At 42.9% G+C, this 24,968-nt stretch overlaps 10 protein-coding genes across 11 annotated transcripts; all 10 read right to left on the minus strand.

The window, feature by feature from the left end:
* Window positions 1-471: 471 nt before the first annotated feature.
* Window positions 472-1,134, minus strand: LOC145704670 (protein transport protein Sec61 subunit gamma-like). The gene is made up of 3 exons (XM_081782145.1): window positions 974-1,134; window positions 668-729; window positions 472-587 (listed from the first exon to the last, which is right to left on the minus strand). The coding sequence occupies exons 1-3, from the start codon at window positions 1,030-1,032 to the stop codon at window positions 505-507; spliced, it is 204 nt and encodes a 67-aa protein (XP_081638271.1). The 5' UTR covers window positions 1,033-1,134; the 3' UTR covers window positions 472-504.
* On the minus strand, window positions 1,086-3,090 carry LOC145704632 (enkurin domain-containing protein 1-like). The gene is given in 6 exon segments (XM_081782101.1): window positions 1,086-1,381; window positions 1,606-1,745; window positions 1,786-2,000; window positions 2,003-2,158; window positions 2,384-2,856; window positions 2,905-3,090. Coding segments are annotated over 6 exon segments (1,299 nt in total). The 5' UTR covers window positions 3,062-3,090; the 3' UTR covers window positions 1,086-1,223.
* Window positions 3,091-3,112: 22 nt separating this feature from the next.
* Window positions 3,113-4,559, minus strand: LOC145704659 (uncharacterized). Its single transcript, XM_081782133.1, has 3 exons — window positions 4,430-4,559; window positions 3,755-4,387; window positions 3,113-3,710 (listed from the first exon to the last, which is right to left on the minus strand). Exons 2-3 carry the CDS (start codon window positions 3,913-3,915, stop codon window positions 3,386-3,388), a joined length of 486 nt encoding a protein of 161 aa, XP_081638259.1. The 5' UTR covers window positions 3,916-4,387; window positions 4,430-4,559; the 3' UTR covers window positions 3,113-3,385.
* Window positions 4,560-4,922: 363 nt separating this feature from the next.
* On the minus strand, window positions 4,923-7,961 carry LOC145704629 (uncharacterized). Of its 2 annotated transcripts, none has more exons than XM_081782098.1 (7): window positions 7,629-7,961; window positions 7,009-7,580; window positions 6,825-6,963; window positions 5,860-6,772; window positions 5,705-5,816; window positions 5,522-5,603; window positions 4,923-5,477 (listed from the first exon to the last, which is right to left on the minus strand). In XM_081782098.1, the coding sequence occupies exons 1-4, from the start codon at window positions 7,667-7,669 to the stop codon at window positions 6,097-6,099; spliced, it is 1,428 nt and encodes a 475-aa protein (XP_081638224.1). In that variant the 5' UTR covers window positions 7,670-7,961; the 3' UTR covers window positions 4,923-5,477; window positions 5,522-5,603; window positions 5,705-5,816; window positions 5,860-6,096. The 2 variants fall into 2 exon arrangements, with proteins under 2 accessions (XP_081638224.1, XP_081638223.1); XM_081782097.1 differs by having other exon boundaries at window positions 5,860-6,778.
* Window positions 7,962-9,547: 1,586 nt separating this feature from the next.
* On the minus strand, window positions 9,548-17,455 carry LOC145704621 (serine/threonine-protein phosphatase 4 regulatory subunit 3A-like). Its single transcript, XM_081782085.1, has 14 exons — window positions 17,383-17,455; window positions 16,937-17,165; window positions 16,681-16,892; window positions 16,411-16,630; window positions 16,034-16,180; window positions 15,841-15,927; window positions 15,680-15,797; window positions 15,414-15,631; window positions 15,094-15,356; window positions 14,842-15,046; window positions 11,893-12,117; window positions 11,779-11,841; window positions 10,338-10,719; window positions 9,548-10,285 (listed from the first exon to the last, which is right to left on the minus strand). Exons 1-14 carry the CDS (start codon window positions 17,418-17,420, stop codon window positions 10,092-10,094), a joined length of 2,601 nt encoding a protein of 866 aa, XP_081638211.1. The 5' UTR covers window positions 17,421-17,455; the 3' UTR covers window positions 9,548-10,091.
* A 128-nt stretch (window positions 17,456-17,583) lies between these two features.
* LOC145704628 (MAPK/MAK/MRK overlapping kinase-like) lies at window positions 17,584-19,794 on the minus strand. The gene is made up of 8 exons (XM_081782096.1): window positions 19,508-19,794; window positions 19,285-19,426; window positions 19,066-19,243; window positions 18,847-18,999; window positions 18,603-18,798; window positions 18,397-18,562; window positions 18,146-18,348; window positions 17,584-18,096 (listed from the first exon to the last, which is right to left on the minus strand). The coding sequence occupies exons 1-8, from the start codon at window positions 19,664-19,666 to the stop codon at window positions 17,851-17,853; spliced, it is 1,443 nt and encodes a 480-aa protein (XP_081638222.1). The 5' UTR covers window positions 19,667-19,794; the 3' UTR covers window positions 17,584-17,850.
* Window positions 19,795-20,650: 856 nt separating this feature from the next.
* LOC145704668 (rho-related GTP-binding protein RhoC-like) lies at window positions 20,651-21,620 on the minus strand. The gene is made up of 3 exons (XM_081782143.1): window positions 21,153-21,620; window positions 20,846-21,043; window positions 20,651-20,730 (listed from the first exon to the last, which is right to left on the minus strand). Exons 1-3 carry the CDS (start codon window positions 21,244-21,246, stop codon window positions 20,651-20,653), a joined length of 372 nt encoding a protein of 123 aa, XP_081638269.1. The 5' UTR covers window positions 21,247-21,620.
* Window positions 21,621-21,706: 86 nt separating this feature from the next.
* LOC145701524 (uncharacterized) lies at window positions 21,707-23,242 on the minus strand. Its single transcript, XM_081778741.1, has 5 exons — window positions 22,994-23,242; window positions 22,759-22,950; window positions 22,431-22,539; window positions 22,254-22,385; window positions 21,707-21,892 (listed from the first exon to the last, which is right to left on the minus strand). Exons 1-5 carry the CDS (start codon window positions 23,110-23,112, stop codon window positions 21,707-21,709), a joined length of 738 nt encoding a protein of 245 aa, XP_081634867.1. The 5' UTR covers window positions 23,113-23,242.
* Window positions 23,237-24,159, minus strand: LOC145704674 (Golgi SNAP receptor complex member 1-like). The gene is made up of 3 exons (XM_081782149.1): window positions 23,890-24,159; window positions 23,637-23,844; window positions 23,237-23,581 (listed from the first exon to the last, which is right to left on the minus strand). The coding sequence occupies exons 1-3, from the start codon at window positions 24,068-24,070 to the stop codon at window positions 23,341-23,343; spliced, it is 630 nt and encodes a 209-aa protein (XP_081638275.1). The 5' UTR covers window positions 24,071-24,159; the 3' UTR covers window positions 23,237-23,340.
* A 9-nt stretch (window positions 24,160-24,168) lies between these two features.
* On the minus strand, window positions 24,169-24,964 carry LOC145704662 (H/ACA ribonucleoprotein complex subunit 2-like protein). The gene is made up of 5 exons (XM_081782136.1): window positions 24,843-24,964; window positions 24,677-24,798; window positions 24,552-24,631; window positions 24,351-24,507; window positions 24,169-24,309 (listed from the first exon to the last, which is right to left on the minus strand). Exons 1-5 carry the CDS (start codon window positions 24,913-24,915, stop codon window positions 24,274-24,276), a joined length of 468 nt encoding a protein of 155 aa, XP_081638262.1. The 5' UTR covers window positions 24,916-24,964; the 3' UTR covers window positions 24,169-24,273.
* Between the last annotated feature and the right edge of the window lie 4 nt (window positions 24,965-24,968).

Below are 24,968 nucleotides of genomic sequence, written 5' to 3' on the forward strand. Positions count from 1 at the left end.
AATTGATCAAAAGGCTGAACTCGCCTAAAACCAACTGATTCGTTCATTTTCTTCTGTAATGTCATAAAAGCTGAACCCCGGAACCCGCCAAACTCAAATCCTTTTGGCATTTCCTCGCGATCTGGCTTGGAAAATTCACTCTTCACAGCTTCAAAAATATAAGACAATGTCTACCTCTTCAGAGAAAAGCGCCTTCAACTACAGTAAGCAATGAAATAAAGTTCTTTCTATTAAGACTTAGAAATTAAGACATATTCGAGTCGCTGTCAGACAGAATAATAATCCTACTGCAGATCACTTGCATCCTGCAAATCATGTTTCTGATTTTCTACTGCTCTAGAACTTATACCAATAAAAGATAGCCTGCATTTTATGATCAATTATTTCGAAAAGAAAGTCAGAAGAAAAGAGGCTTCCTTCATCAATTTTTGATTTCAAGAATGTCTAATTTTATTTGTCAAAATCGGTGTGTTGTATTGCACTAGAATTGAAAGCAGGCGATAGTTATCCGACGATGATGTTGTTGATCGGAATGTGAATCAGCTTGACGAAGTAGCCGATGAAGCCCATAATCAGGAAGCCAATTGCTAGAAAGATGAATGAAAAAAGGGAAAAAGCGAGTTAGAAATCAAGGAAGAGAATATTGAAATTTGTCTAAATTTCTTACCGGTGGCAAAGGCGATCTTTTGGAATTCTTTCTTGTCGGGCTTGGTCGATCTTCGAACGAATCTGAAATTTTGGGTTAAATATTGAACCTAAAATGGGATACTCTTAATCTTTATCCCTTTGGCAAGGCTTTGAAACCTGTGTAGAAACCCTGAGTCAGGGTGCTGAATGAGCTTTGATTAAAGCCGCGCAGCGGCTATCTTCAAAACGAAGCCTCTCTGCGGATTTAACCAAAGTTCTTTTCAGTTCCTGACTCAGGGTGCCGAGCTCTGTGCACCCCTTTAAAAGTTATATACTGTTACGGTACCTCATCGCGTCTTTCATGTAGACCTTTGCAGGATCGATAACTTGCTCCATCATATCCATCTTTGCGAGTTTTTTTATTTACTCTTTCTAAATAGATAAAATTCTAGCGCTAGTTTAGAAAAATATTTTAGTCAACATAAAAAAAATAAACAATCACGGTATGAAACAGAAAGCAGATTGAAAAAGAGCACTTTTGGGAATTGAAAAATTTGAATAAGAAATTGATTTACAGAGAAGAGAGGGTTGGAATGTTACTGTTCTACGTAGACCTTTCTTTTGGAGAAAGTTTTGATGGCTTCGTCGAGTTCGTAGATTTCGCGCTCGAGGTTTTCTTTACGATGCTTGTAGGCCAGACTGTCGCATTGGCGAACTGGAAGGGTTGCTAGCTGAGCTTCGTAGTCCGCAAGAGCTAGAAAAAGGCGGTTATTGATGAAATGATATTATTGGCCAGGATGAAATTTCAAGGGATCTGATTGGCTGTATCTAGAAAAATAGAGTGGCTATCGCTAGAATTTAATTTAACGCAATTTTATTGGCTAAAAATTGCAATGAGCTATTCTTATTGGTTAGAAATCAACAAACAACGATCTTATTGGCCAAAAGAAAATTGGAGACTTGAAAGTAAAAACAAACCTTTTTGAAGCTTTTCCAGCGTTTCTCGTCGTTGAGCCTCTGGAAGAAGCACGTGACCTGGCGGACACATTGGATCAGGATGAGTTCTAGCGTATTCCTCTTCCTTTACTCGTTGCAGTTCCTTTTTTCTTTCTTGCAAGCTAAAAAGTCGCTAGAAAGTGCGGTTTTCGTCAACCTTACTATTGAGGAACTGTCCCGCGAATCTGAAGATCATAAAATTCTTGAGCTCGTTTTTTCTCTTCATTAATTTTCTCTACATGAGCCACATTCTTCGTCTTTTTAATTTTATTCTCCGCATTCCACGCATTTCTAGCATTTTTCGCGATAAAGTCTCTTCAAAATCGGCTCAAAAACGAAATTCTCTTTTGAAAAATTGTGTTTTTGGTCAAAAAACGAGATTTTCGAGCCATTTTCTGGATTTGGCTGGGGCCGAGCTCGGACGTGGTGCGTTTTGCGTGGGCGGCCGCTGCCACGTATTGTCGATTTGGACGCGCGGCTCCACCGCCGCGTATTTTCCGCTGCGCCAAAGCGCTTTCACGGGCGTCGCGCTGACCTGAAATCGTTTATGAGCTTTTTTCCTCTTTAGAACTTTTCAGATTTCGAAAGGGCGTGAAAAATTTCTAGAATCTCGGGTGAGCATAATTTTAGAAATGGTGGAGAGTGGGGGCCCCCACTTAGGGGGTCGTGGAGCCAATAACAACCGAGCTATCCCCCATGAACCCCCCCTCTCCAACATTAAGCCCACCCTAGTTCTGGAACAAACTCCCTCGTTTCTCACCTTATTTCTCTCATTCGCCCTTGCTTTCTTCTGAATAAGCCGCATCCTCTGAATATTCGCCTGAATATGATTCTTTGGTTTTGGAACTTCTCGCAATCCATTTTCAATGTTCTTCCTTCTCGCATCTTCATAACTCTCCGCCATCATTTTCCCCACATTTCCATGTTGTCCAAGTTCCGCGTTTCCCCCTGCTTCTGGCTTTACTCGTGGCACTATCACTGCTACTGTCTTGTCTGGCGAATGCTCGGTGATCGTTTGCGTGACTGACTCTTGAATGGTAGCTGGCTCTTGGAAGGATTGAGTGACGAAGGCGCGATTTGGAAGATCTTGGGTGAGAACACCTGCCATTCCAGCGCCACTTGCTCGGCGCTTGTTTGCTTCTGCTTCTGGCTTGACTCGGGGAACTGTGGATAATTGAGTGGTCACCAGAAGGTTTTGAAAGCCGGGAATTGGGTTGGCTTCCCTTCGACTCGCTGAAAGCAAGTTGAAAATTTAAATTGAAATCAAGGATGAGAATCTACCTGGAGATGGAGCTGTAGCGGGTCGGCGCTGACTGTAAATCATGGCCGAATGCATCCCCTGGCCCTGATGCCTCCTTGCATTCAACACCGCATCATGTCGCAATCGAGGGCCCTTGATATCGTCTCCTATTCCGATGACTACTGGCCCGCCGGACATGTCCCAATTCTTCAAATGTTCAAGAGTTAATGAGGTGTTATTTACATTTTTATTCGTTTTTTGAATTGATTGGATAAAATTATATTCTGCGAGAATAATAGTTATTTAAAATATTAATAATATTAAATAATACTTATTATTGTCAACTTTGAAAGTTTTGGATCAGAGGAATCAGAGGTAGAGGGCTAGAAAATGAACGCACAAATATACAGAAATTGATGAATAAAGGAAGAATAGAAGAGTGACTTGCAAACTTGCGAATTTTTTTCTAGGTAGAGGCTTGATAGAGTTGGAAGGGACGAAATTTATTAGATAGGGATTGAGTTAGAGGTTTGAACTCGCCGAGTTGATAGAGTTTACTGTTAAGCTGTTTGGAAAAGTTTTACGTGTTTTTCGCGGCTGGAATGAGTAATATTGCAAGAAGACAACTGTGGTGATGAAGATGCCGATGAGGCCACCGACGATGACGTCGCTCCCGTGATGCCTGTAGTCTTGAGTTCTACTGACGCCGACGTAGATTCCAGGGAGGAAGAAACAGAAGAGAAACGCGCTGCCGACCGAGGAGCCTGGGAAAGGAATAGACTCTTCTCCGTATGATAGCTTCAGGGATGAACTCCAGCGCCGCAGCCAGTAGAAAGAGTACAACGCGCTAAGGACCGAAATAGAGATTAAGAAGAGAGAACTCTCGCTTACCAAAAAGTAGAGCCCGCGAAAGCCATCGAGGTATGTCCAGAGGGGAATGATTTTCGCCCTCCCTTCTGAATCAGCTCCAAGTTTTCGTCGTTAGTCAATCCATTCACCACGCAATCTTTCTCGTGGTCGACGAGAGGAGGCACATCTTCAATGTAAATCATGTTTTGACCAGGAATAGAGTTGTTGAGACGTCTGCTTGGAAGAGTGTACCAAGAGTCAAGATCAGTTCTGGTTGAATAACATCTTGACAGGAAGTCGGGCCTTGGTCTTCCGTATTCAGTCTGATAGAGCTTTACAATTTGCTATCCTGAAATTATGGCAATAATTCTGAAAAGCTTTCCTTGATGATGTCTGTAATTAGTTGCACTAGAATGTAGGACATACTCGCTGCCAAAAGCGCAATCATGTATTCAACGAAAACACGAGAAATCCAATTGCTTGTGTTTTTATTATCTTTATTTCTCGCGTACTTTTTTCGCCATCTTCGACTGGCATGATCTGTGCGGCAAAGGTTGAATAGCACGACGAGCGTGACTAAAATGGTTGGCCCTAAAATGACGAAGAGGACCACCCCGGAGAATGGAATCGACGATGAGTCTTTGTGTGGATAGTTGTAGTTGTGCCACTCAGTGACTTAGAAAATGAAGTTCGGGGTTAAATATAGCGTGAGCTTACCTTCAATTTGCCTCTGAAATGGAATGCGTATTTCCGAGAAGTAAAAAATCACCCCTCCAAGAACAACTCTCAAAGCAATTTCCCATATCCAGCTGATGCTCTTCAATTCCACTTTGAAAGCCGACTTTTCGCTGGATTTAAAAACAATTTCCTCCATAAAATAATAAAAAATACTCTTTTTCTTCAGTTCACGTAAAAAATTGGCTATAAAAAGAGCAACATGGAGGAACGTAATTATGTTTGATCCGCTCCTGCTGCGGCATTCTCCTTGACGTACGATTTGGAATTAGAGCTAAAAATACGCTGTCAGAAAAGCGGTCTTTTTGTTTGGATTGATTACCCTCATTTTCAGAAGAAAAGTGAATCGTATTTAAGTTTTTCTGGATCGATGAAGACTCAAGAGTCATTCCATACCTGGGCTCAAGAATCCCAACGTAGCTAGGACTAGCTTAATCTGAAATTTATTATGCTGAGGTTACGCTTTTTCCGTGGGTGATATAAATACAATATTAAGTATTGAGTAGTCTTTTCTATAAAACAAGGAAAAAAGAAGAGAAAGAGAGAGAGATCTGTGAGTTTAACCTATTTACAGGCGTTTTTAAAAACTGAAGAAGAGGGCTCATTTCACTTTTTCAATAATAATTAAATTGCATCTTCTACAAATGCATCTCTCGATAACGAATTTTTCCATCCTGGGCACTGATTGGTCGGTAGAAAATGCGTTATTATGAGATGCATTTGTATCTCGTCTTCTCGTCTTTGAAACAATATTAGTGAGCGTCCATGATTTGAGGACAACGATGATGAAAAATTAGAGTTTAAAAAATATGGACTCAGACTGAAAGCAGCATTTTTATCAGAGTGAGTGGCAGCGTGAATAAAAAAGAATGATAACTGGGGCAGGGAAAACGTGAGTCTGTATCTATTAGGTGGTGATAAACGAGAATGTTCAAAATTCAAATTCAGAGAAAAATGGGCTCATTTGGGATGATTTGCCGCACTTGGGGGCGTCCACTGGCGCCGGAAACGACGATGTCTTGGCGGCAAACTGAGAATTTCTTTAGAAAAGAGGGGAGACGTAAGAAGTCCTACCTGGGCATGTTTTATGCTTCTCTACCCAAGGTTGAAGACAAGCGGTGTGGAAATCGTGCTTACAAGTCGTAAGACGGTAGAGCTTTAAAAAGAGTATTCTCATTAAAAATAAATATAGGAATAGAATAAAAAATCATAGGAGCTATTTTTCTTTTGTCTCCAGGGTCTGAACTATGTGTTCACCTCTTGGCCATTTTCAAAGTCATTCAGGCAGATGTGGCAGCTCTCGTGCATGGTAGATCGTGTCTGTCGAAATTTTCGTCGAGGAAGTCGCTCGACTTGCGACTTTGTGAGCCTAAAAGACGTTTTCGTCCTTGATTTCACCATTCCGCACTTACCCTGCATGATGATTTCCAATGTTGAGCAAGTCAAACTGCACCAAGTCGGACCAGAATTGCAACTGACGCACATTCACTAATCCTCCTGAATCATCTACGAATCGGTCCTCTCGGTTCTCAGGGTTTTGCGGTTGAAGAAAATCTTCAATATCTGCTGCGTTGGCAGCTGGTTGACGCCGTCGTTCAAGTTGCTGGGGAGGTGTGCGATGGGCTTTTTATAAAGGTCCAGACAGTAACTCATTTAACACGCTTATTAGAAAATGCGAAGGATAGACTATTGAACGAGTTATAAATAACAAGTCTTAGACCCTTTCCGTCAAGCCAGGCGTTGTAGCTCGGGAGCGATGTCGGGCCAATTCTCTCTCTGAGGCCACTCATCGCGTCAAGATATGCATGTCCTGGAAGCTGCCTATTATCACGAGCTTGTGTTTCTTCTCGCGCAGCCTGGATTCTTCGTCTTGCAGTCGGTGGCCGATTGGCTCGAGCAAGACTTCTCCAAGGATCATATCGCTGGGATCGTGAGGCGGTGCTGATTCTTGCTGTTGGGCGGAAGGGGTGCTCCCTGCGAATCGCGCTCAATCGTTCCAGAAAGCTTTCTCCACGAGTCTGACCACGATCGCGATCAGACTCATTCATTATTTCCCGAACTCGCTCGACGCTTGGCTGCTGAGGAGTCTCTCTTCCTGGGCGATAGTCAAAGTCCCCGAAATCAGGGAAATTTGCAAATATCCTGTGTCTACGGGCCCCTGGCGGGCGAGGAGGAGTTACTCCTGCAGAATTAACTTGATTGTGATCATTTTGGGAAGGCTGCTCTTGACCTCGTCGAATTCGATTGCTTCGTCTTGGAATCAATGACTGCCGAGGTTGTTGCGCCTCTCCTCCTTGATTTCCTCGATTCTGCGCGGCGTTGTTGCTAAAGCTGAGATAAAGAAAACTTTTAAATATCAAGCAGGCTAAAAAGCAACCTCATTCGCTCAACGCGCACAACAACGTCTCGCACGGCATTCGTTGCTGTCTCCGCTCCACGGACATGTGCCGCCAGATTTTCCCAAGGGTCTGGGACATCAGAGCCGCTATCGCTTGAATCGCTCGAAATGTCAATAGCTAAAAAACGAAATATAAAGAAGGTCTACTTTAAAAGAAGATTACCTGTGGTGATCTCAGACACTTGTCGCTCCAGCCTTCGGAAATCCGTATCTATTGCCTCTTCTTCGTCCGAGGAAATAAAAAGAGTCGGCGTTGCGTTTCGCCGCTCTCGCTCAACAGTGCTTCTGATAATTTGAGCACGGTTGACGTAGTCGTTGATTTGCCGACGCTGTTCTTCAGCAACCAGGTCTGCTGGAAGCCCAATCGCTCCTGATAAGTCGACATTTCCGCTCTCTGCATCTCTGACCAGCTGATCAGCTCGTTCCAGTTGTTGCTGCCATCGCCGCTCTCGTCGTTCGACCACCTCTCTTCGTGCCAGTAGTCGATCAGCACTGGCAATCTGTGCTCGCGCTTCTTCAATCACCATTTCGTGGCGTCTCTCCTCTCTGGCCGCTTCTGTCCCAAGAGGAAGTCGAAGTGGCGCAGCTCTTGGGACTACCCGCTGTCTTCGTTGTTGGCGGAGGCGCTGATGGAAGCTGGCCACGCGGCGCGCGCGTACTCGCCGCCGTGTTTCTAGATCCATGTCGTCGGTGACGATTGGACCCAAGCTGTCGGAAGATGGCGATCGTTGGACTCTTAACAATTTTAATGAAGGATGAAACAAGATGTTCACTGTTCAGTACCTGACTCGTCTTCGAGTTCTTCGTCTTCGACGATTCGACATCAAGTTGTCGAAAAAGGCCCTCGTACTTGGCCTTGATTCACTTTCATTCGGAGTCGGAGACGAAGCTGGCGCTGGACTCTGATCAGTCTCCGATCTGTCCCGCCTTGTGCGTCGCCCGACGACACCCGCAGTTGGAGGACGATTGCGTCGTCGTCGAGTTGGGAGTGCAGAGTTTGCATTATTCTGTTGAGATCGGATCGAACGGGAGCGCGGAGTTCGAGAATTCGCATTTCTCGTGTTCTGATTTTGGTCAGGTCCCCTTTGGCCGCTCTGTCTGGCGCGTTCTTGGAGTCGCTTTTCATCGGGTTATTCATCATCGGCGAAAGTCAAATATGATCAACGGTTATGAAATTTTAATGAGAATTCGTTCATGAATCATGATTCACCCGTTCCTTTATCCGGCTACTCCTTCTAACTGGTGTTTGTTCTCCACCCGCTGGAGGTGTATCTTCAGCCATGATTACTCTAATTCTTCAAATGTTTTCTGAAATGAATGTCGTGAAATTTCAGCCTATCGAGCGAGCTATTTTTTTTTTGTTGAGTAACAATTATTGTGGAATTGTTTTCTGTTACAGGTACGAGTCGTACGACAGGTACAGTCGTAGTAAGCGTCTTACAGACTCTGCATCGACATTTATACAGTAAAATTTTTACACGAGAAAATAGACAAGAAAGAGTACTACAAAAAGATAAAGTTGGTATTTGGGGCATCAGGCGATGATGGGTGACATTTTTTCTACGGTCGAAAGGTTTGATGAAAAAGATTGCGAGATGAACAAAAGTGGCATAAGGAAAAAGTATCATAGAAGCGGATTTCATGTGAACTCGAAAAGAAGGGAGGAAGTTTCTCAATCAGCAGGGCGGTCTCTCAGCATTGCGAGTTTTTCTCTTTTTCCCAGAATAAAATAGCTAGTGCAGCACTTATTGCTTTTATCAGCGAACCCCTTTTCCCGTTTATAGCTCGAGGAAAAGTGTTGCACTGAAACCATTCGAAACAAGGGAAAAGGCTTGACTCTTGAATTCAAGAAGAAACCTCCCACTGATTCAAAAGCATTTGCTACTGTAGTAGACCCTTGAATTCGATGATGAAACACTCCCGTATCAAATTTAAAAATAGAATGAACAAATATGAGTATCAGTATTTAACAGAATTCCTATAATAACTTCGAGAAGAGTCTCTTTTGCGATTGTCCGATTTCGGCGATCTAGAGCGGCGTCTACGCGACGTCGAGCGCTGTCTACGTGACGAGTTCCGCGACTTGCGAGATTTTGATTTGCGACTTCTCTCCTCTTCGCTCTCGCTACTTGAGGCTCTGGTTTTGGACGAGGATGAGGACGAAGAAGAAGAGGAGGAATAGGAGCGGCGGGAGCGCTTCTTCGACTTTGCGGCTTTTTCGCGGCTTCTTCTTCGCGACAACGAGCGCGACTTTTTCTTCGACTTTTTCTCTGATTTTTTCTTTGATTCTTTTTTGTCGAGCTTTTTGAGTTTTTTCTTCAGCCGGTCGCGCTCTTTCTCGAGCTCCAGAACGTCCTTGTCGATGTCGCTTTCTGAAAAGATTCTGATGATGACTCAATGATTCATTAGAGTTAATTCATTGACTCAAAATCGAGTACTTTGATACAAGGTGTCACTTTTTAAACGCTAGCGGAGACATATTTGAATACATGTCCTCCGGTCTGGTCAATATCCAACCTGAAGAAATAGTATCTGTCAAATCATCCGTCGACAAACTGGACGACCTGGAATGTACAGAGCTGCCAGCGCTAGTAGAAGAGCTTGATGACGAGCGCGAGCGCTTCTTCTTGAGCGACATTTATGAAAGAAGCTCGAACTCTTTTCTCTTCGAATTGTCTGAAAGAGAAGCTCAAATCTTCCGATATTTTTTCGAAGCCATGTTTATTTTGAATATTGAGCCGGCAGTCATGTACGGTAGCAAAGAAAAAATTTAGTAAGTTGCAGAAAAATCGGAGAAAGAATGAAAGAAAAAGACGTTTCCGAAAATTGGTGTGTACCAGTGGAAATGATTTCGATAAAGAAAGTGATGTCTTCCGATATCTTTCTATGTGGCTCTGAGAGCCAATCAGAAAGAACTAGGAGCGCCTACGTTTTTTGGACGATTTTTTATTGATACATGTAATACAGGCAAGTTTTTATTTCTTTCAGAAGTTCTTGGTACAAGAAAAACTAGCTCAGAAATACTGTTACTGTAATTGCTTGTAAAGGAGGAGGAAGTTGAGTAGTACACAGTACAGGTTGTGGTTTGTTGTTGAACTTTTTTTTTAGTTGTCGATTCAGGGTGGTTCTTTTGAAGTGGATTTTTGACTATTGTAGAAGATGAGAAAATACATGACATTTGGTGTTTTTTTTTGTTGTTGATAACTTGGGAATCTGTGGCAGGGCATGATAAAAATATTTCTAAAGTCAGCAAGAGACGGCGTCTCCCGCCTCGGTTGGTGTTTCCTGAGTTGTGCTCTTTTGCTCGGGCAGCGAATTGTCTAGGGTCTCAACTAGGCTTTTCTCGATTTCCGAGTTTGGGCTGGCTTGCGCTTCTTCCACTTTGGCCGCAGGAGCGTCAGCTGCTTCTTCTTCCAGTCTGGCTCGCTTTGGTTGCGAGGCTGAAAATTTAATAATTAAAAATTCATTTCAAAACGCGTTTTTTGAACTTACAGTCAGGGTTTTCCGACGATTCGGAGTCTCGTTTGTCGCCGACTTTTAGTACGTCTTCACTTTTCTCTGTTTCATTCTTCGTTAGATCCTCTTTCTCGGCTTTAGCTTCATCCCCCTGTTCCTCCTGCTTGCTCTCTGCACTTTGTGTATCTTTGGCGCCGTCTATCGACATTTCTTCTTCATTCTGCGCGTTGTTCGCCTCTTCCCGTTCCGCCTCGCCGCCTTCGCCTTCTTTCGACGTGCTCGCACTCTCGCCTGGCACCGGTGTTTTGTCTGGATCCGTTTCGCCATCAGAGTCCGAGTCTTGGTAGTCGACCAGCGCTTTGCCGAGCTTGTCGGGTTTATCGTCGTCGTCGATTTCGAACCAGTTTGTTTCGGCGCGCTGAAAGCTCTTTTAGTGAAGTTATTTCAAAAACGCAATCTTTGCAAATCAAATCTTTGCATAATCATGGTAATTTCTCTAGAACGGGAATGTAGAGAGCAGGTTTTGATGTCCGACTTCAAAAGACAACGAGAATGCGGTATTTATTTGAGATATTAAGAGCTCTCGCCAGTACCCTATTTATTGTAACGACCGTTACAAATTGGAAAACTGAAGAGTGGCGAATGGGCTTCAAAGTCCTACTTCATGCTAAAACGTGCCTTATGAATCCCGAAAACTTCCAAAAGAATTGGCCATATGCAGGTTGTGGTATCTTGTATATTCTGAGTAAGTAACTTTAGTTTAAAATTTAAACTATAAATTACTTAATTTTCACTTTTTAGCGCTCATCTCTGAGATTTATCTGATCCACTCTAATATTCTTGTACTTTTGATCCGTGGTAGTTTTCAGGGTAAGTTTTCAGTTTAAATTTACATTCATCAAAACTGGTTTTAGTTTTCCAGACATGTTGCGATATGGAAAAACGTAAGTTCTTATAAGTTATAACTGAAAAAAATGAAAGTTTGAAAGCTTCCTACTTTTGAAGGTAGACTCAATTTTGAAGGGATTTGGAGGAGTTATATGCGGCGAGACCGATTGATTTTCGCGAAATGGTTGCTGCATGATCGGATGAAAAGATTATACAAGCCGAAAGTAGAAAAAAGAAGAAGAAACGATGAGATGGAAATTCTAGCAGATTTGACAGATTTCTTCGCGGAGAAACCTACGATTTGCAACAAGAAACTCGAAAGACAATTGAATGGAATTTGTCGAAAGATAGAGACGATCCACAATCAAATGTTCGCGAAAAATATTAAACTAAGAGTCGATTGGGACCTCAGAGGAGTCGAGGTCAGAGACCATCGAGGAAGACCTCGATGGTAGTTAGTGATTTGCTCAAGTCACTTGTTTAAATCTTAATTTTCTGCATATCTATTCGAATATTTTTAATAAAAATTCATGTTTCAAACTGACCAACTATTTTTTTAACAAGGAATGATCCCTTTTTTTAAACTTACCGAATTATTACTACTTGGCGAGGGATGTGGCCGGAAACGAGCGCTCCAAGATCTCTGATTTTGCTGAAAGTAGAGTAGTTATTCTCACAACATTTAGATGGAAGGCAGAATTACCTGTTCATCGCCGTCTTGTTGGACCTTTGTCTGGATTTTTTCGAAGATGTCTGTGTATTTTATTGTTTTTAGGCGCTCGCCAAAGGTCTCGTGCGTGTGTTCGAGGAGGGTTTTGACGTTTTCGTCGTGGACGTACTTGAATAGTTCGAGTATCGAAGAGTTGAGGAGGTTGTATCTGCTGCCGTTGTTGAATAAAGCGTCCACAACTGGAGTCAGCAAGTCGTTCTAAAGCGGTGAAATCAAGGAAGAGAACAAAGCAGAGTTCGAAATCCCGCGTTTGCCCGGGGGAAGATACGGGCACGGGCAAGAAAGTGAAGATTCCCGAGGGCAAAAGCGGTCACGGGCAAAAAAACGAATTTTCCCGCGGGCCGAGCGGGCACGGTCACAATAAAAAATATTCCCGCGGGCAAATTCGGGCACGGGCAAGATTCCCGCGAGCTTAAACGGGCACGGGCAGATTCAATGCACCTTATGAAAAAGTGTTTAAACTATTTAAATAGCGCGGAAATAGACACCAAATACTTGAGGGTGTATATTGAAAACTAATCTGCATACAGAACTGTTATGACGTGCTTTTTTTCAGGTAAACGAAGTTTTCCAGCCCATTTCCGCCTTATAGACCCCCGAACATTATACCTTTACAAATCAACAGAAAATTTTAAGAACTTTAACGGTTCAAAATTCTAGAAAACTCCACTTCCGGTCGGTTCTAGAGCCGGAAGTTGACGTAATTTAGGTGTTATGGTGAAGTGTGACCTATCAAACTGATGCTCAGACGATTTCCTATCATTTTAGACCAAGAATCAAGACCAACCGCGGTTAAATAAACCGGAAAAAAGTGAAAAAAAAATCATCACTTTATACCTTTTTTACATTATTTTAACGGTAATAATTTTCGGTTTGACCAGGTTTGGGACTGTTTCTTCAGAAATATTGATTTTAGGATGACTCGAAATCTTCTGAGCATCAATTTGATAGGTCACACTCTACCATTTTAACTAAATTTCGTCAACTTCCGGCTCTAGAATCGACCGGAAGTGGAGTTCTCTAGAATTTTAAACCATCAACGTTTTTGAAATTTTCTGCTGATTCTAAAAAAGTATGGTGTTCGGGGGTCTATAAGGCGGAAGTGGGCTGGAAAACTTCGTTAACCTTAAAAAAGCACGTCTATATGCTAGGATCGACAAATGCCCCCGAAATCCGGATCGGGTTTTCATCGGATTTTCTTGAACTCTGATTTTTCAGATCGGGTTTTTGTCGGGTTTTCGTCGGGTTTTTGTCGGGTTTTTTATCGGGTTTTTGTAGGATTTTTTTCGGGTTTTTGTCGGGTATTTTTTGGGTTTTTATCGGGTCTTTGTCGGGTTCTCGTCGGGTTTTCACAACACTGAAGTTAAATCAAATAAATTAAATCAAAATCGGCGAAAATGGACATAATTTTTGGCTAACAGAAGTTTTGGTGCTCTCTTTAAAGAAATTGATGATTAGATACGAAGAGAAACCCGACAAAAATACCCCACAAAAACCCGATAAATGACCCTACAAAAACCCGATTTTCTAGGGTCGCCAAAATTTCAACGTCGGGTTTTTGTAGGGTAGGCAGAATCCAACAAAAACCCGACAAAAACGTCGGTTTTCGATCGGGTGTCGGGTGGGACTTGTCGATCCTAGTCTATATCATATAGACTATATGCAAAAATAAACTCATGGACGATGTACAATGCACATTGTGCATGCAGAATAGTTCTGCAAAATGCAGAATTGTTTCGATCAGAAATCGGAGTGGTCTCCGTTTGCCCAAGTCGCCGTTTGCCCAAATCGCCGAGAAACGGAGATCTTGAAAAAAGTTTATATTAATTGATCATTAGACATTATTTGGCTTTTTTAATGTCAATCCTGGCTTCTTCAACGCCAATCCTGGCTTCACCAACATCAATCATGTCTTCTCCAATATCATCGACACTATATCAATTATGGCTTCTCCATCGCCAATTCTCGCTTCACCGACTTCAAATATGGCTTCTCCAATGTCCATCTCGGGTTCTTCGACGTCAATCCCGATTTCTCCATCGTCGATCCCGACTTCTCCAACGTCGATCCCGGCTTCATCCACCTCCATCTCGGCTTTTTCAACGCCAATTTTATCTTGAAGAAGCCATGATCGACATTCGAGAAGCGATGATTGACAACTGAGAAGCCGGGAGTGACGTTTGAGAAGCTTGGATTGAAGTAAGTGACGCCCGGATCAGCATTGAAGAAGCCGGGATTGACGCTGGAGATGGCAGGATTCAAGTTTGAGCCACCAAGATTGACGTCTGAAAAGCTAGGATCGAAGTTTTTGAAGCCGGGATTGAAATAAGTGAAGCCGGGATTGACTGTGAAGAAGACAATAAAAGTTATATGATCAATCAATATAAATTAATTCACATCGCCGTTTGTCCAAGTCGCCGTTTCCCCAAGTTGGCCAAACTCAAAAATTTCGTCAACTTCCGGCTCTAGAATCGGACCGGAAGTGGAAATTTCGGAAACTAAAACGGTCAAAGTTCTTAAAATTTCCTGCTGATTCCAAATATGTATGGTGTTCCAGGGTTTAAAATCAAGAAGTGGGTGAAATAACTTGCCCAACCTTAAAAAAATCGCGTCTTAGCAGTAGAAAAAAATGTTCCCCCGGGCTGCCCTCGGGAATATTTCGTGCGGGAACGCGGGCAAACCGCCCGTGCCCGTTTACGCCCGCGGGAATCTTCTCATTCATGCCCGTGCCCGTATCTGCCCGCGGGAAAATTTGTTATAGTGCCCGTGCCCGCTTGGCTCGCGGGAAAATTCGTTTTTGTGCCCGTGACCGTTTTTGCCCCCGGGAATCTCAAATATTCTGCCCGTGCCCGCCCGCCCGCCGCCCCCTTGCCCGGGAGCCGCAAAAATTTCGAACTCTGGAACAAAGAGGGCGAGACTTACCCTGACGACGAGTTTGTTGTAAGTGTCGTCTCCTTTTCCGATGATTTTGCGAAGAAGTCTGAGCGCGGAGAGCGAGAGGAATGTGTGACGCGATTGGATAAGCATCATTGCTCGTTTTAGCGTGTCTCGGTGCAACAGGTGATTTTTTATATGATAAGTGTGGTTCTCAACCATCATCATTAGCAATTCCATGATGATGACGCAGCTAAATGTAGAAATCAATTTTTTGAGAAAGTAAAAAGTTTCTCTTACGTTGAGGCTGTGTGATAGTCGTCTCTGATCATCTTGGTCGGCGTCGCAACAGAGCTAATGTAGTGAGTGAGGCGGCCGACGCATTCTTTGTAGAAAAAGCCGAGGAAGTCGGGCTTTTCCGTCGCGTTGCGAATCATGTTTTCCGGATCCAAAATCGCCTTGATTGAGTACATCATATTAAAGGCCATGGCGGACTCGGAGTCGGGATCGTTTAGCGCCACGCACAGCAGGAGTGACATCAGATTGCGAGGGTTGGGGTAGTCCTAGAGCGGTTTTTAGGAGGGGGTAATAGAAAAGCCCGCGTTGGAATTGCTACTTACGTTGTTATATCGAGTTTTGAGAATGTGCTCTCTGATCTGCGACGCACAATTGTGAACCTCGACAATTTGGCAGATGAGATCTGCCCCCAAAGTCCTCACTTTGGCATACTTAGAGTCGAGCAAGACCTCTATCGCAGAGAGAATCCCATTTCTGATCAGCGTGTTTATAAAATCATCCTTTTCTGGCGCCTGCAGATGTTGAGCGTAGATAAAAAATTCTAAGAATTAGGTTGAATCTAATCGGAGGGAGGGATTGAGAAGTCTACCTTTGAGGAATCGACAGAGCTCGACTTGTCGTTTTGGGCTGGTTTTTTCATCTTTCAGATCTTTGACGCAGGAATCGATGAGTGTTGGATCTTTTAGGATCATTTTCAGCAGGTCGACCTGAAAGTGGGGATGGAAGAGGAAGGAGAGGGGAATGAGGTACCTTTTGGAAGAAGATGTAGCTTGCCAGACTGGCAAGGTTGTCTGCTTCGAACATGCTTGGCGCGGGGAGAACTGACTCTTGAACGTACTGAAAGCCGTTATTAGCTGGCTCGTCTCGACAGTATATATAGCTTTATGTTTTTCCGCATTAGTGCATGCGCTGAAATCAATACTGATTTCCTTCTCTTTCTTACTTGCATCCTGTAGAGTTCTGTGATTCTTTCTGCGATGACTTCGTCAACGTTGAGCACGTTTTGAAAAGAGCAAATGTTCTTCAGGTAATCTCGGTGTTTTAATTCGTCTTTTCTCGTCGGGTTGTATTCCATCACCCCCACCACATCCTAATTTTATTATCAGCGCAAATTAAGATAATCTCTATGTAGAAATTATTGCGCAAAATTGCTCTTTTACGAAAGAATATCAGATTCTGAAACAACCCAAAAGAAGCTTGAGTCCAAAGAAGAATTTTCGAATCTTTTTTATTTTCGATCTGATGAGTAAAAATGCGTTGAAAAAACACAAATTCAAGCCTTTCGCATTCCTCTACTTATGTAACAAAGAGTGTACTTACAAAAATGTATTCTGGCTTAAACATGATCTCGTATAGATCTGCTTGATTGAGCAGCCAGATAGATTTGAATATTTCGTACAAGACACGGAGACTGTTTGCGTCTTCCAAATCCTCAACAGAGTGGAAGACCTCCAAGAGCTTTGGAATGTAGTTCTGGCCCTTGATCGCAGCTGCGAGTTTCTCTCGGCGTTGCATTCGACAGTGATTTTGAATGCTGTCTCTAGAGAATCGCAGTTTAGCAAACATTAGTCTTCGTTGATTTCAATTTACCTGATTTGCTCTATATTTCTGACTTCCGGCGAGGGCAGTTCCAAGTCATCTTCTGGCTCCTCATCTGACGATTGCAGCGGATCAGTTTGGTCTGGATCGCGCCCCTGGCATTGGCAGATGCGTTCCCAAATTTCCTCGCATCCCTGTCGCTCTTGGAAGGACAGAGCCAGGTCGTTTTGATCCTCACTCCAGACAATGAGCGTTTCTTGTTGCTAGAATTTGTGAATAGAAGGGATATCGGACCCTTTGGACTCACTTTTGAGTAGTTTGTATCCTGTCTGATTTCGCTGTCGAGCAAGATGCTGTTGTCAACCTCTGAGCGAACAAGTAGCGAGACGACATCATCTGGACCCGTCTGCGCTGTCACGTGACCAGTGCCTCGGTCGTCCCACTGGCGATCGTCGTTCAGCTGGTAGACTTTAACCCGACGACGCGTGCCGCCCGTCGTTTCCCCCGCAGCTTGCATATCACTCTGGCGGAGGCGGCTGAATACGGAATCGATTACTCTCTGATAAAGGGCTATCATAACAGCTTTCTCGCAAGTTTCAAATATTTGATTATTTCATGCCCTAAAGTCTAAGACTTTGCGCGCCCCGACTCTCGTACTGACTCAAAAATAAAACCAACCGAGAGCATTTTTCATCAGCACTCTAAGATAGGGTGGCGACATGGGTTTTACGCTCTCCCCCATTAAAAACGTACCGTAAAAGCATCATGAGGTTTGCTCCTAAGTCAACCATGAAACTAATGATTCTCTTTTAACGAATAAAATGAAAACAGCGTCTGTTAGAAACGGCAGAGAAAAACTCTTATTTTCAAAATCATCTAGAAACTTTTCAACAACTAATTCCAAAATCTCCCCTTGGCTCTTCCCTTTTCAAATTTTTGTTCCTGCGAGAAAAACTGAGGCAAGTAAAAACGCATGTAGAAAAATAAAGGTTTTATGAATAGATAAATAAGTGAAAATGAGGCAGAGAAATGGCACACAAGTAAGCATGGTATGTTTTTTTTGGTTTCGGTTTGGAGGTCAGTTCAACTGGCGACATATTCTTTTTATGGCGTTATTTTGGGGAGACTCTCTATTTTGCTTCGGAGACTGACGGATTCGGAAATGAATGAAGGAAGTTATACAGAAATGAATGAATAGAAAAAACGCAAAGAAATCAGTTTCTAGTTCTTTTTACGCTTTTTCGCCGAATTATTATTCTTATTCTGAGTCTTTAGTTTCTTATCCTTGTCAGATAAATTTGACTTTTCTTTCGGAAGAGGAGCGGGTGAGGGCTTCGGTTTCTTGCTCACTTCGAGCTTGGGAAGCTGCTGCGGGTGGCTTTTGCCATTGAGCGTGAATGGCGGAATCTTCATCATTTTGGACTGCTTCGATTGATGGTTGATTGCGGGGAGCTTCTGCGTCGTCATCTTAAAATTTGAGGAAAATTGAAATCAACAAGGAGTAAAGCTCGTTTACCTTTTTCTGCGCCGGCTTTACCGGGTTCTGGCGCGGCTTGAACCGGGGGAACTTCGGAAAATTCGGTTCTTTTGGGTTATTCGGGTGTGTAGCTAGCGAGCGGTTAACAAGGGTCTTTGGTTTCTTTTTTTGATTCTCGTAGTTGGAAGCGACCGAATGGCTTTCAAAGTCAACACCGGAGTCTTTCGATCCTTCTCGGTTTCCTAAAAGGTATTCTTCTATGATTCTTTCAAGGGATGTTCATGACTCACCGATGTTCTGGGAGCCGCGTTGAACGAGCTGACACCACTCTGAACGAAGCGCCTGCCGGGCAGAAATTCTCTCGTCTGGATCGTATTTGATCAGCTTTTTCAAGAGCGAAATGCCATGACGGGACATGACATTGCTCAGCCCTCGCTCGATTCCGATTCCATCTTTCTAGAGAAAAATAAGAGGAGGAAGACAAGGATAAACTTACGATCGGGAATTCCCAGGGGATCTGGCGATTCCTGCACTTGTAAAACTTGTTCAAAAGTCTTTCAGGAGGGGAGCCAAGAATCGTATGAATTCTATGAATCTGATCCAATTCATTAGCTCCAGGAAACAAGGGTCTGAGAGTGGCAACTTCGTACATGACGCATCCAGCCGCCCAAATATCCATCTTCCAGCCGTAACTAAAGCAACTTGTCAGAACCGGAGTGGATTTCCCACAAAGTACTTACACTCCTTCCGTCAGTAAGCATTCCGGCGGTCTGTACCAGCGGGTCGAGATGTATTCTGTCAGAGGCTGTTTGGAATGGACTGATCGACACGATCCGAAATCGCCGAGTTTCAGATGGTTGTCGGAAACGAGGACGTTTTCTGGCTTGATATCCCTGAAAACAAGGTGTGTTTACGAGGTCAAAAGGTCGATGGGGGGCGAATGACCTCGGTTGATTTACCTGTGAAAAATCCCCGCTCGGTGCATGTGATCCAGCGCAGTTAAAAGCTGAAAAGTGAGGTAGGAAACGACTTTCTCGCTGAGCGGCCTTGAGCGACCCCGAATCATTTCGTACAAATTCTGCTCGCATAGTTCACAAACCAGGCTCAATGTTCCTGCCCTTCGATCGAATATAATCTCTATAAAACGATTGATGGGGGGATGAAATTGAGGCTAGTACCTTTTAACGCAATAATGTGATTATGCGGGTTGAGGCGTCGCAGCGCTTGGACTTCGCGCAGACTGTTAACCTGCTGGACGGAGTGAAACTTTTGTTTCATCCGCTTGATTGCTACATGTTTGTTGGTGTGACAGTGTACCGCCTAAATCAGCCGGTTAATTGGAGCTCTTTTCTTGATTGGCTTTTGGAAAGAATACAGACTTCTTATTGGCTGAAAACTTACTTTTAGGACCTCTGAAAAGGTTCCTTCTCCTGCTTTTCCCAGGACCTTGTACTTGTGTATAATCTGGCCATTCTCGAACGACTCACCCATCCCATCAAGAAAATTTCTGAAAAGCAAACATTCTAGCATTTTTGTTTGGTCCGTACAATACTTTATCATAACTGGAACGTTTTGGAAGTATAAATGGGCAGTTAGTTTGAACTAAAAATTTGTAACTACTGTAACAGGCACTCTTCTCCTTGCATTTTAAATTTTCCTGTTTTCTTGTGTTTCTTCTTTTTTCTAGAGGCAGACGCAGCGGGACTTCTTCTTCATGCCTTTCTTGCCCATCAAAGCCGAGGTGGTTGCCATTTGGAAAACCCCTAAATAAACAATAACACCGATAACCTCTTTGTACAAGGCAAACAGGGCTAAATCGCGGATCAAGACACGAAAAAGGACAAATCTGATAAGGGTGTGATCTTCAAATAATGATAAAAAAGCAGCTAGATTATACATTTTCCCAGAAGATTTGAAGTAAAAAAATCCAAATTTTCGACTTCTTTCCCTTCTGATTCGATGATATTAAACATAATCGCGTTTGATTTGCTAAAAAACCCCATATAGGAAAAATATAGGCAAATATTAGTGGCCATAAATGCCATTTATAAGTAAAAGATTTTTGCCCTCTTGATCAATTTATAATAGAAATATACGTACGGATTTTAGAAGCTGATTGTTAAATAAAGACTTCTGATCTCATTTTATCATTGAACATAAAAATTACTCTCAAAAATTGACAAATTTCAGCGTCTCCGCAAGGGCGTCATAAAGCAGAATATGTCAATATTGTTTCTTTTCACTTACGCTCTACGCCATCGTTTGTCAAAGCGGAACACTCGGCAAATCCAGCCGCGCCGATGTCCTGGCTCAAGCGCTCTCCAGAAATGTACGAGACGCAGCCGGACTCGTTCTTCTGACTGAAAGATCTAGCGTTATTCTTTGCTTTTCTGCCGAAGAGGAAGTGATAAAAGCGGTGATAAAGAAGAGATTGGTGTGTTAAATGAGATGAGCATGCATGTGAGTGACTAGGGCTAGCAACAAAATGAGTTGTTTTTGAGAAACTCGTTCTATTGCTAACCCTGGAAGTGAGTGATTTAGGAATTACCGGAGGTCTTTTTTGAGACCGACAAGAATAATCGGGACATTTGGGCAGAAGTGCTTCACTTCTGGATACCACTTTTCTACACAATGATTAGCAAGACTGAGCGGACTTTACTGGCTTTGATTATCTAGCAAAATCATGTTCTAGTAGCTGGAAATGTCTACTACTGCCAAAAAGAGGAAGAAGAAGCGTACCTCGGATGTTGTCAAAAGAGTCTGGGTTGGACATGTCGTAGCAAATTAGAATGACATCAGTATCTGGGTAGGACAGAGGGCGAAGACGGTCGTAATCTTCCTGGCCAGCTGTATCCCAAAGTCCAAGCTCGACGTGTTTGCCAGAGTGGACATCGATGACGTCGGCGATGTAGTTTTCAAAGACAGTGGGCACGTAGGCTAAAAGAGTCGATTATCTTGATCTCTACTTACCCAAACCCAAGGGACCCTCTAAGTACTCCCGATAAGTACTCCCAGTCCCATTTATTAACTGTATAACTCGACTTACACTTTGGGAACTGATCTTGCGAGAAAACCATGAGAAGACATGTCTTTCCGGAGCATCCGTCTCCGACAATCACTAACTTCTTGCGTACACTCATTCTAGAGACTGATAATACTGTAATTTGCAAAACTACTGTATTTGATTTGTACAACTATATTTGTTTTTGTTTTTATCAAATAAATAATATTCATACTATTCAGTACTGCTCAATCGCTGTTAGAAGAAAAAAGGGTTGAAGAAAAGTTTAAAGTCTACATAATTTTTGTGTACTGCGGTCGACCATAAATACAGTCTCTCTCCCTCGAGCGCACATTGAGCCGAGGGATGAAAACACTGAGAAATGCTAGAATTGGATAAGGACCGAAGATGAGCCGTAAATTAAACGCGCTGCCCTTCGAGTAGCTAAAGTTTTTCTTCCGATGGTCGTAGTCAGTTTGATTGTTGAGAATTAGTCGAAGTTGGTGTTGAAAAAGCGCTTCAAATTGGTGCTAAACTTATCTCTCTTTTCGCAAATTTTTAAAGATCAAGTTGGAAATCAACGATAAATACGAGGGGCTCTAGAAAGAAATCTTTGCTGAACCAATTCCTGAAGCAAATAGAAGCGAAGCAAGCTGAGCCGCCACAGTGACCATCACAAAGCTCCCAGACCAAGTTGAATAGCCAAAGAGAGGCATGAAAATGTAGAAGGGCGGCAAGAAATAACCAAATAACACGCGCCAGGACAATTCTAGCGGCATGTAGTGCTGCTTTTGTTACTCATGTTAATTCTTAATTCATAGAAAACTCGATAAATACCGTTTTATCAGACCTTTTAATGAAAATATCGATCAAAAATCTGTAAAAATCTCGTATTAGTGGGTTTATTAGCGGTAATTTATTGATTTTGAGAGCTTATTTCGTTATTAAATGATTCCTAATTGCATTTGAAAATGACTTATCCAAGGATTTCTTTGAGTTGGAAAAGTATCTCTTTTTTGACTATCTGTTTTCTTGTTTTTTTTTCTTCAAAAAATTGATGTAAAAGCACCTGAGCTTGAAGAAAATGCGCATTGATTGATGGATGGATGTATTTTGTAAATGTATTTTTGTGGATGAGTAACTAGCCTTGGATAAAAGCGGGGCGCATAGAAGTAGCCCATAGCAGCAGGCTAATATGATCCAGAATAAAAAGAAGACGAAGTTGCGCTGATTTCCCAGGCCAATGCAGACCCCGGTGAAGTGACAATGATGATTGCGCTAGTGTTCAAAATAAGAAGAAGGGCGTAATCGATAGCTACCCACCTTGAGAATGCAAGCGTCACAAAGGGGACAGTGGTGGCTGCGTGGCGGCCGATGCGTGTGACAAATGCTGCAGAAGTCCCAACCTCGCGGCGGGTTGTCGAACCAGACGCTAGAATTATTTTTTTAGAGAAATTGATTGTTTCAAATAGCTCTTTTCTCCCATATTTCTAGCCCTTATGTCTGGGGGCCGTATTGTGCCAAAGACATAGACCCAGCTATTGAGCCAATCAAAAACGAATATTTCGATCTACAGCCAATCAAAACCCACGATTTCTAGATCAATAGCGCACCTTATTATCCCAAAAATCGAACTTGATTTTGAACTTACCCGTCATTGAAAAGAGGTTGAAGTCTTCGAACTTGTTTCCAGTGTGAATAAATTTGAAAGAGAAAGATGCAGTGAAGAAAAAAGTGAAGTGTTTGCGAGTTCTTTGAAGCGGTTGGCACGTTGAAGAGGTTAATGACGAGCAGGGAGGCGAGTATCACCCCGCAAATGACCCATTTTGAGCAGAAGAAGAGCCTGAATCTCACTTTGAGCGCTAGAAATAGAGCAAGAGACGCACCTGCGCCCTTCCTCTGGAGTTTGAGCGTTCACAATCCTGCGAGTGCGACGCAAGCAGCCCCGCGACCTGTGTGTCTTTTTCGAGCTTATCGCGACATCAATGACGGTGTCTGCATACATCCATGTGCGATTTTTGGGTTATCGACAAGCGAACTTATGCTAGCAAATACTGATAGCGCGCGACAGGGACAGAACTGGTATTTTATGCAACTGAGAAATAATCAAAAAAACATTCTAAAGTTCATTCTTTTTTGACTTTGGAAAAAGGCGACATTTGAAATGTTGAATATATTCATGTGTGTAAAGCAGTATTGCACGATAAAAACTGAACTGTCAAAAACAAAAAAATCAGATCCAGCCGGAATAAAATAAAATAAGAATAATACAAAAGCCTATGACGACGCCCATGATCAAGGAGTCGCGTCTCTTGCGGATTTGAATTCGCCCTATGAGACTGTTCAGCATCGGGAACTTTTGGCCCAGCTCGAGGAAACGTTTGTTGATGCCCTTGTACAAACTGCGCTGGAAACGGAGCGACTCTTGCGTGTCCATAGCGATCTTGATTGCCTGATCGGCTAAATTGTGGCTGCTGTTTTCAGAGTTTTTAAAATCGACTTCAACAAATCAAATCAACAATTTTAAACCCTTTCCTTTTCAATTTATCATTTTCTTTATTCAAAACTTGTTCGTTCGAAAACGACTTGTTGCGATAGGCTTCGATATCATTTCTGACTGATCCGAGTAAATCAACCCTATTCTTCGATGCTCTTGATTTCTCCTTTGCCCTCTTGAATTGCGAGTAGTAGTCGGATAAGACGTCTCTGTGGCGTGAAACTTTGTGCTGCAGCGCGACTAGAAGGCACTCCTTAGAAATTTTGGAAATCAAGGAAGACTTACATGAAGGCGAGGATGATATTTTTTGCTCTGCTCCGTCGATTATTTCGGTTAGTTCGTCTAGCAGTCGATTTATGTCGTTCTCGAGATGGTCTACGTTCGCGAAACTCTGTGGGTTGAGAAAAGAAGCGAGTTTTATGTCGAGCTGAGCTTCTGTCTTGCGAAACTGTATCTCCCAACTCATTTTCTATTTTTTTTTTCTGAAGACGCAAAAATTATAAAAGAATCAGACACAATTTTCAATCTCAACAGATTTTTATATTCAATCAGAGTTCAAAAGTCAGGAACAGTTCAGTGGAGTACTGTAACATTACTGTAGCAGATCTGGAGATTACGTAGGGAGCAGTTTTTCTTTCTAACATTCGAGCGGGTCGACATTCCGACGATTTAAACAGAACAGGCGGTTGGGAGCTTCTGGATGTCCTGAAAAACGAATGAGGGGCTGTTATGACTGGGCAAGTTACCTTGATGGCCTTGCCAAAGTCGCTCATGTACTCCTCGCCGGGCTTGACGAGCAAGACGCAGGTGGGGCGTTTGGAGCCGATGGCAGCTCCGAGATCGTGCTTCGAAGGAACGAAAACGTATGGAATGTCGTTGTCCTCAAAGATGCAAGGCAAATGGCTAAAAAAGTTGTTCAAACAAACGTTGTCGTATTGCTGCTTTACCAGTAAACATCGATTGGGAAGGTGTCTCCAGCAAGGACGGCGAAACCCTTCTCGCCTTTCTTCACGTACTTGATCACATCCTAAAACCGAATTAACCTGTTGAAACGGGTTAAGAAGTGCTCTACCTTGACGCCTCTTCTAAGGCATGTCTTGTCCTTTGATGCTTTCTTCGAACACTTGAAGATGCGCTTGCAAAGCTTTTTCGAAGCAACAGGCTTGGCGATGTCGTTCATCAAGCCGAGTTGCTCTAGAAACCCCCTGTAATCATTCTTACGATCAAGCCTTTTTTACCTTCGTAGCTGATTCCTTCAGTCTCCTCGACCATAGATTCGTCCATTGTGGCTTCTTCCTCTCGTGGTGGCATTTTTAGTCAACGAATCAAATCTTCGAAAAAAGGGTTGAAAACATGAGATTTCA

The sequence above is a fragment of the Oikopleura dioica genome, chromosome PAR, assembly GCF_907165135.1.
Source record: "Oikopleura dioica chromosome PAR, OKI2018_I68_1.0, whole genome shotgun sequence".
Taxonomy (NCBI): Eukaryota; Metazoa; Chordata; class Appendicularia; order Copelata; family Oikopleuridae; genus Oikopleura; species Oikopleura dioica.

Bases quoted from the DNA above. Each gene is read 5' to 3' on its own strand.
- LOC145704670 (XM_081782145.1), bottom strand. From the start codon at position 1,032: ATGGATATGATGGAGCAAGTTATCGATCCTGCAAAGGTCTACATGAAA. The intron at 730-973 runs GTACCGTAACAG...CCAAAATTTCAG, and splicing joins TACATGAAAGACGCGATGAG to ATTCGTTCGAAGATCGACCA. The intron at 588-667 runs GTAAGAAATTTA...TCATCTTTCTAG, and splicing joins AAAGATCGCCTTTGCCACCG to CAATTGGCTTCCTGATTATG.
- LOC145704659 (XM_081782133.1), bottom strand. From the start codon at position 3,915: ATGATTTACATTGAAGATGTGCCTCCTCTCGTCGACCACGAGAAAGAT. The intron at 3,711-3,754 runs GTAAGCGAGAGT...TTCGGTCCTTAG, and splicing joins TTCGCGGGCTCTACTTTTTG to CGCGTTGTACTCTTTCTACT.
- LOC145704629 (XM_081782097.1), bottom strand. From the start codon at position 7,669: ATGTCGAATCGTCGAAGACGAAGAACTCGAAGACGAGTCAG. The intron at 6,964-7,008 runs GTAATCTTCTTT...TTCGTTTTTTAG, and splicing joins AGTGTCTGAGATCACCACAG to CTATTGACATTTCGAGCGAT. The intron at 6,779-6,824 runs GTTGCTTTTTAG...TCTTTATCTCAG, and splicing joins GTGCGCGTTGAGCGAATGAG to CTTTAGCAACAACGCCGCGC.
- LOC145704621 (XM_081782085.1), bottom strand. From the start codon at position 17,420: ATGGTTGACTTAGGAGCAAACCTCATGATGCTTTTACG. The intron at 15,632-15,679 runs GTAGACTTCTCA...CCTAATTCTTAG, and splicing joins GCTCTGTCGATTCCTCAAAG to AATTTTTTATCTACGCTCAA. The intron at 10,286-10,337 runs GTAAGTTCAAAA...TTAAATTTTCAG, and splicing joins ATCGTCGGAAAACCCTGACT to CCTCGCAACCAAAGCGAGCC.
- LOC145704628 (XM_081782096.1), bottom strand. From the start codon at position 19,666: ATGATAAAGTATTGTACGGACCAAACAAAAATGCTAGAATGTTTGCTT. The intron at 19,427-19,507 runs GTAAGTTTTCAG...CGGCTGATTTAG, and splicing joins CCTTTTCAGAGGTCCTAAAA to GCGGTACACTGTCACACCAA. The intron at 18,563-18,602 runs GTAAGTTTATCC...ATTTTTCTCTAG, and splicing joins TCCCCTGGGAATTCCCGATC to AAAGATGGAATCGGAATCGA.
- LOC145704668 (XM_081782143.1), bottom strand. From the start codon at position 21,246: ATGAGTGTACGCAAGAAGTTAGTGATTGTCGGAGACGGATGCTCCGGA. The intron at 21,044-21,152 runs GTAAGTCGAGTT...CGACTCTTTTAG, and splicing joins GCAAGATCAGTTCCCAAAGT to CCTACGTGCCCACTGTCTTT. The intron at 20,731-20,845 runs GTACGCTTCTTC...ATCATTGTGTAG, and splicing joins CTCTTTTGACAACATCCGAG to AAAAGTGGTATCCAGAAGTG.
- LOC145701524 (XM_081778741.1), bottom strand. From the start codon at position 23,112: ATGTATGCAGACACCGTCATTGATGTCGCGATAAGCTCGAAAAAGACA. The intron at 22,386-22,430 runs GTGGGTAGCTAT...TTTGAACACTAG, and splicing joins GTGACGCTTGCATTCTCAAG to CGCAATCATCATTGTCACTT. The intron at 21,893-22,253 runs GCTAGTTACTCA...TAACAAAAGCAG, and splicing joins GCGCCCCGCTTTTATCCAAG to CACTACATGCCGCTAGAATT.
- LOC145704674 (XM_081782149.1), bottom strand. From the start codon at position 24,070: ATGAGTTGGGAGATACAGTTTCGCAAGACAGAAGCTCAGCTCGACATA. The intron at 23,845-23,889 runs GTAAGTCTTCCT...AGTGCCTTCTAG, and splicing joins AATATCATCCTCGCCTTCAT to TCGCGCTGCAGCACAAAGTT. The intron at 23,582-23,636 runs GTTTAAAATTGT...CTCTGAAAACAG, and splicing joins GATAAATTGAAAAGGAAAGG to CAGCCACAATTTAGCCGATC.
- LOC145704662 (XM_081782136.1), bottom strand. From the start codon at position 24,915: ATGCCACCACGAGAGGAAGAAGCCACAATGGACGAATCTATGGTCGAG. The intron at 24,632-24,676 runs GTAGAGCACTTC...ATTCGGTTTTAG, and splicing joins GCCTTAGAAGAGGCGTCAAG to GATGTGATCAAGTACGTGAA. The intron at 24,508-24,551 runs GTAAAGCAGCAA...CAACTTTTTTAG, and splicing joins TTCCCAATCGATGTTTACTG to CCATTTGCCTTGCATCTTTG.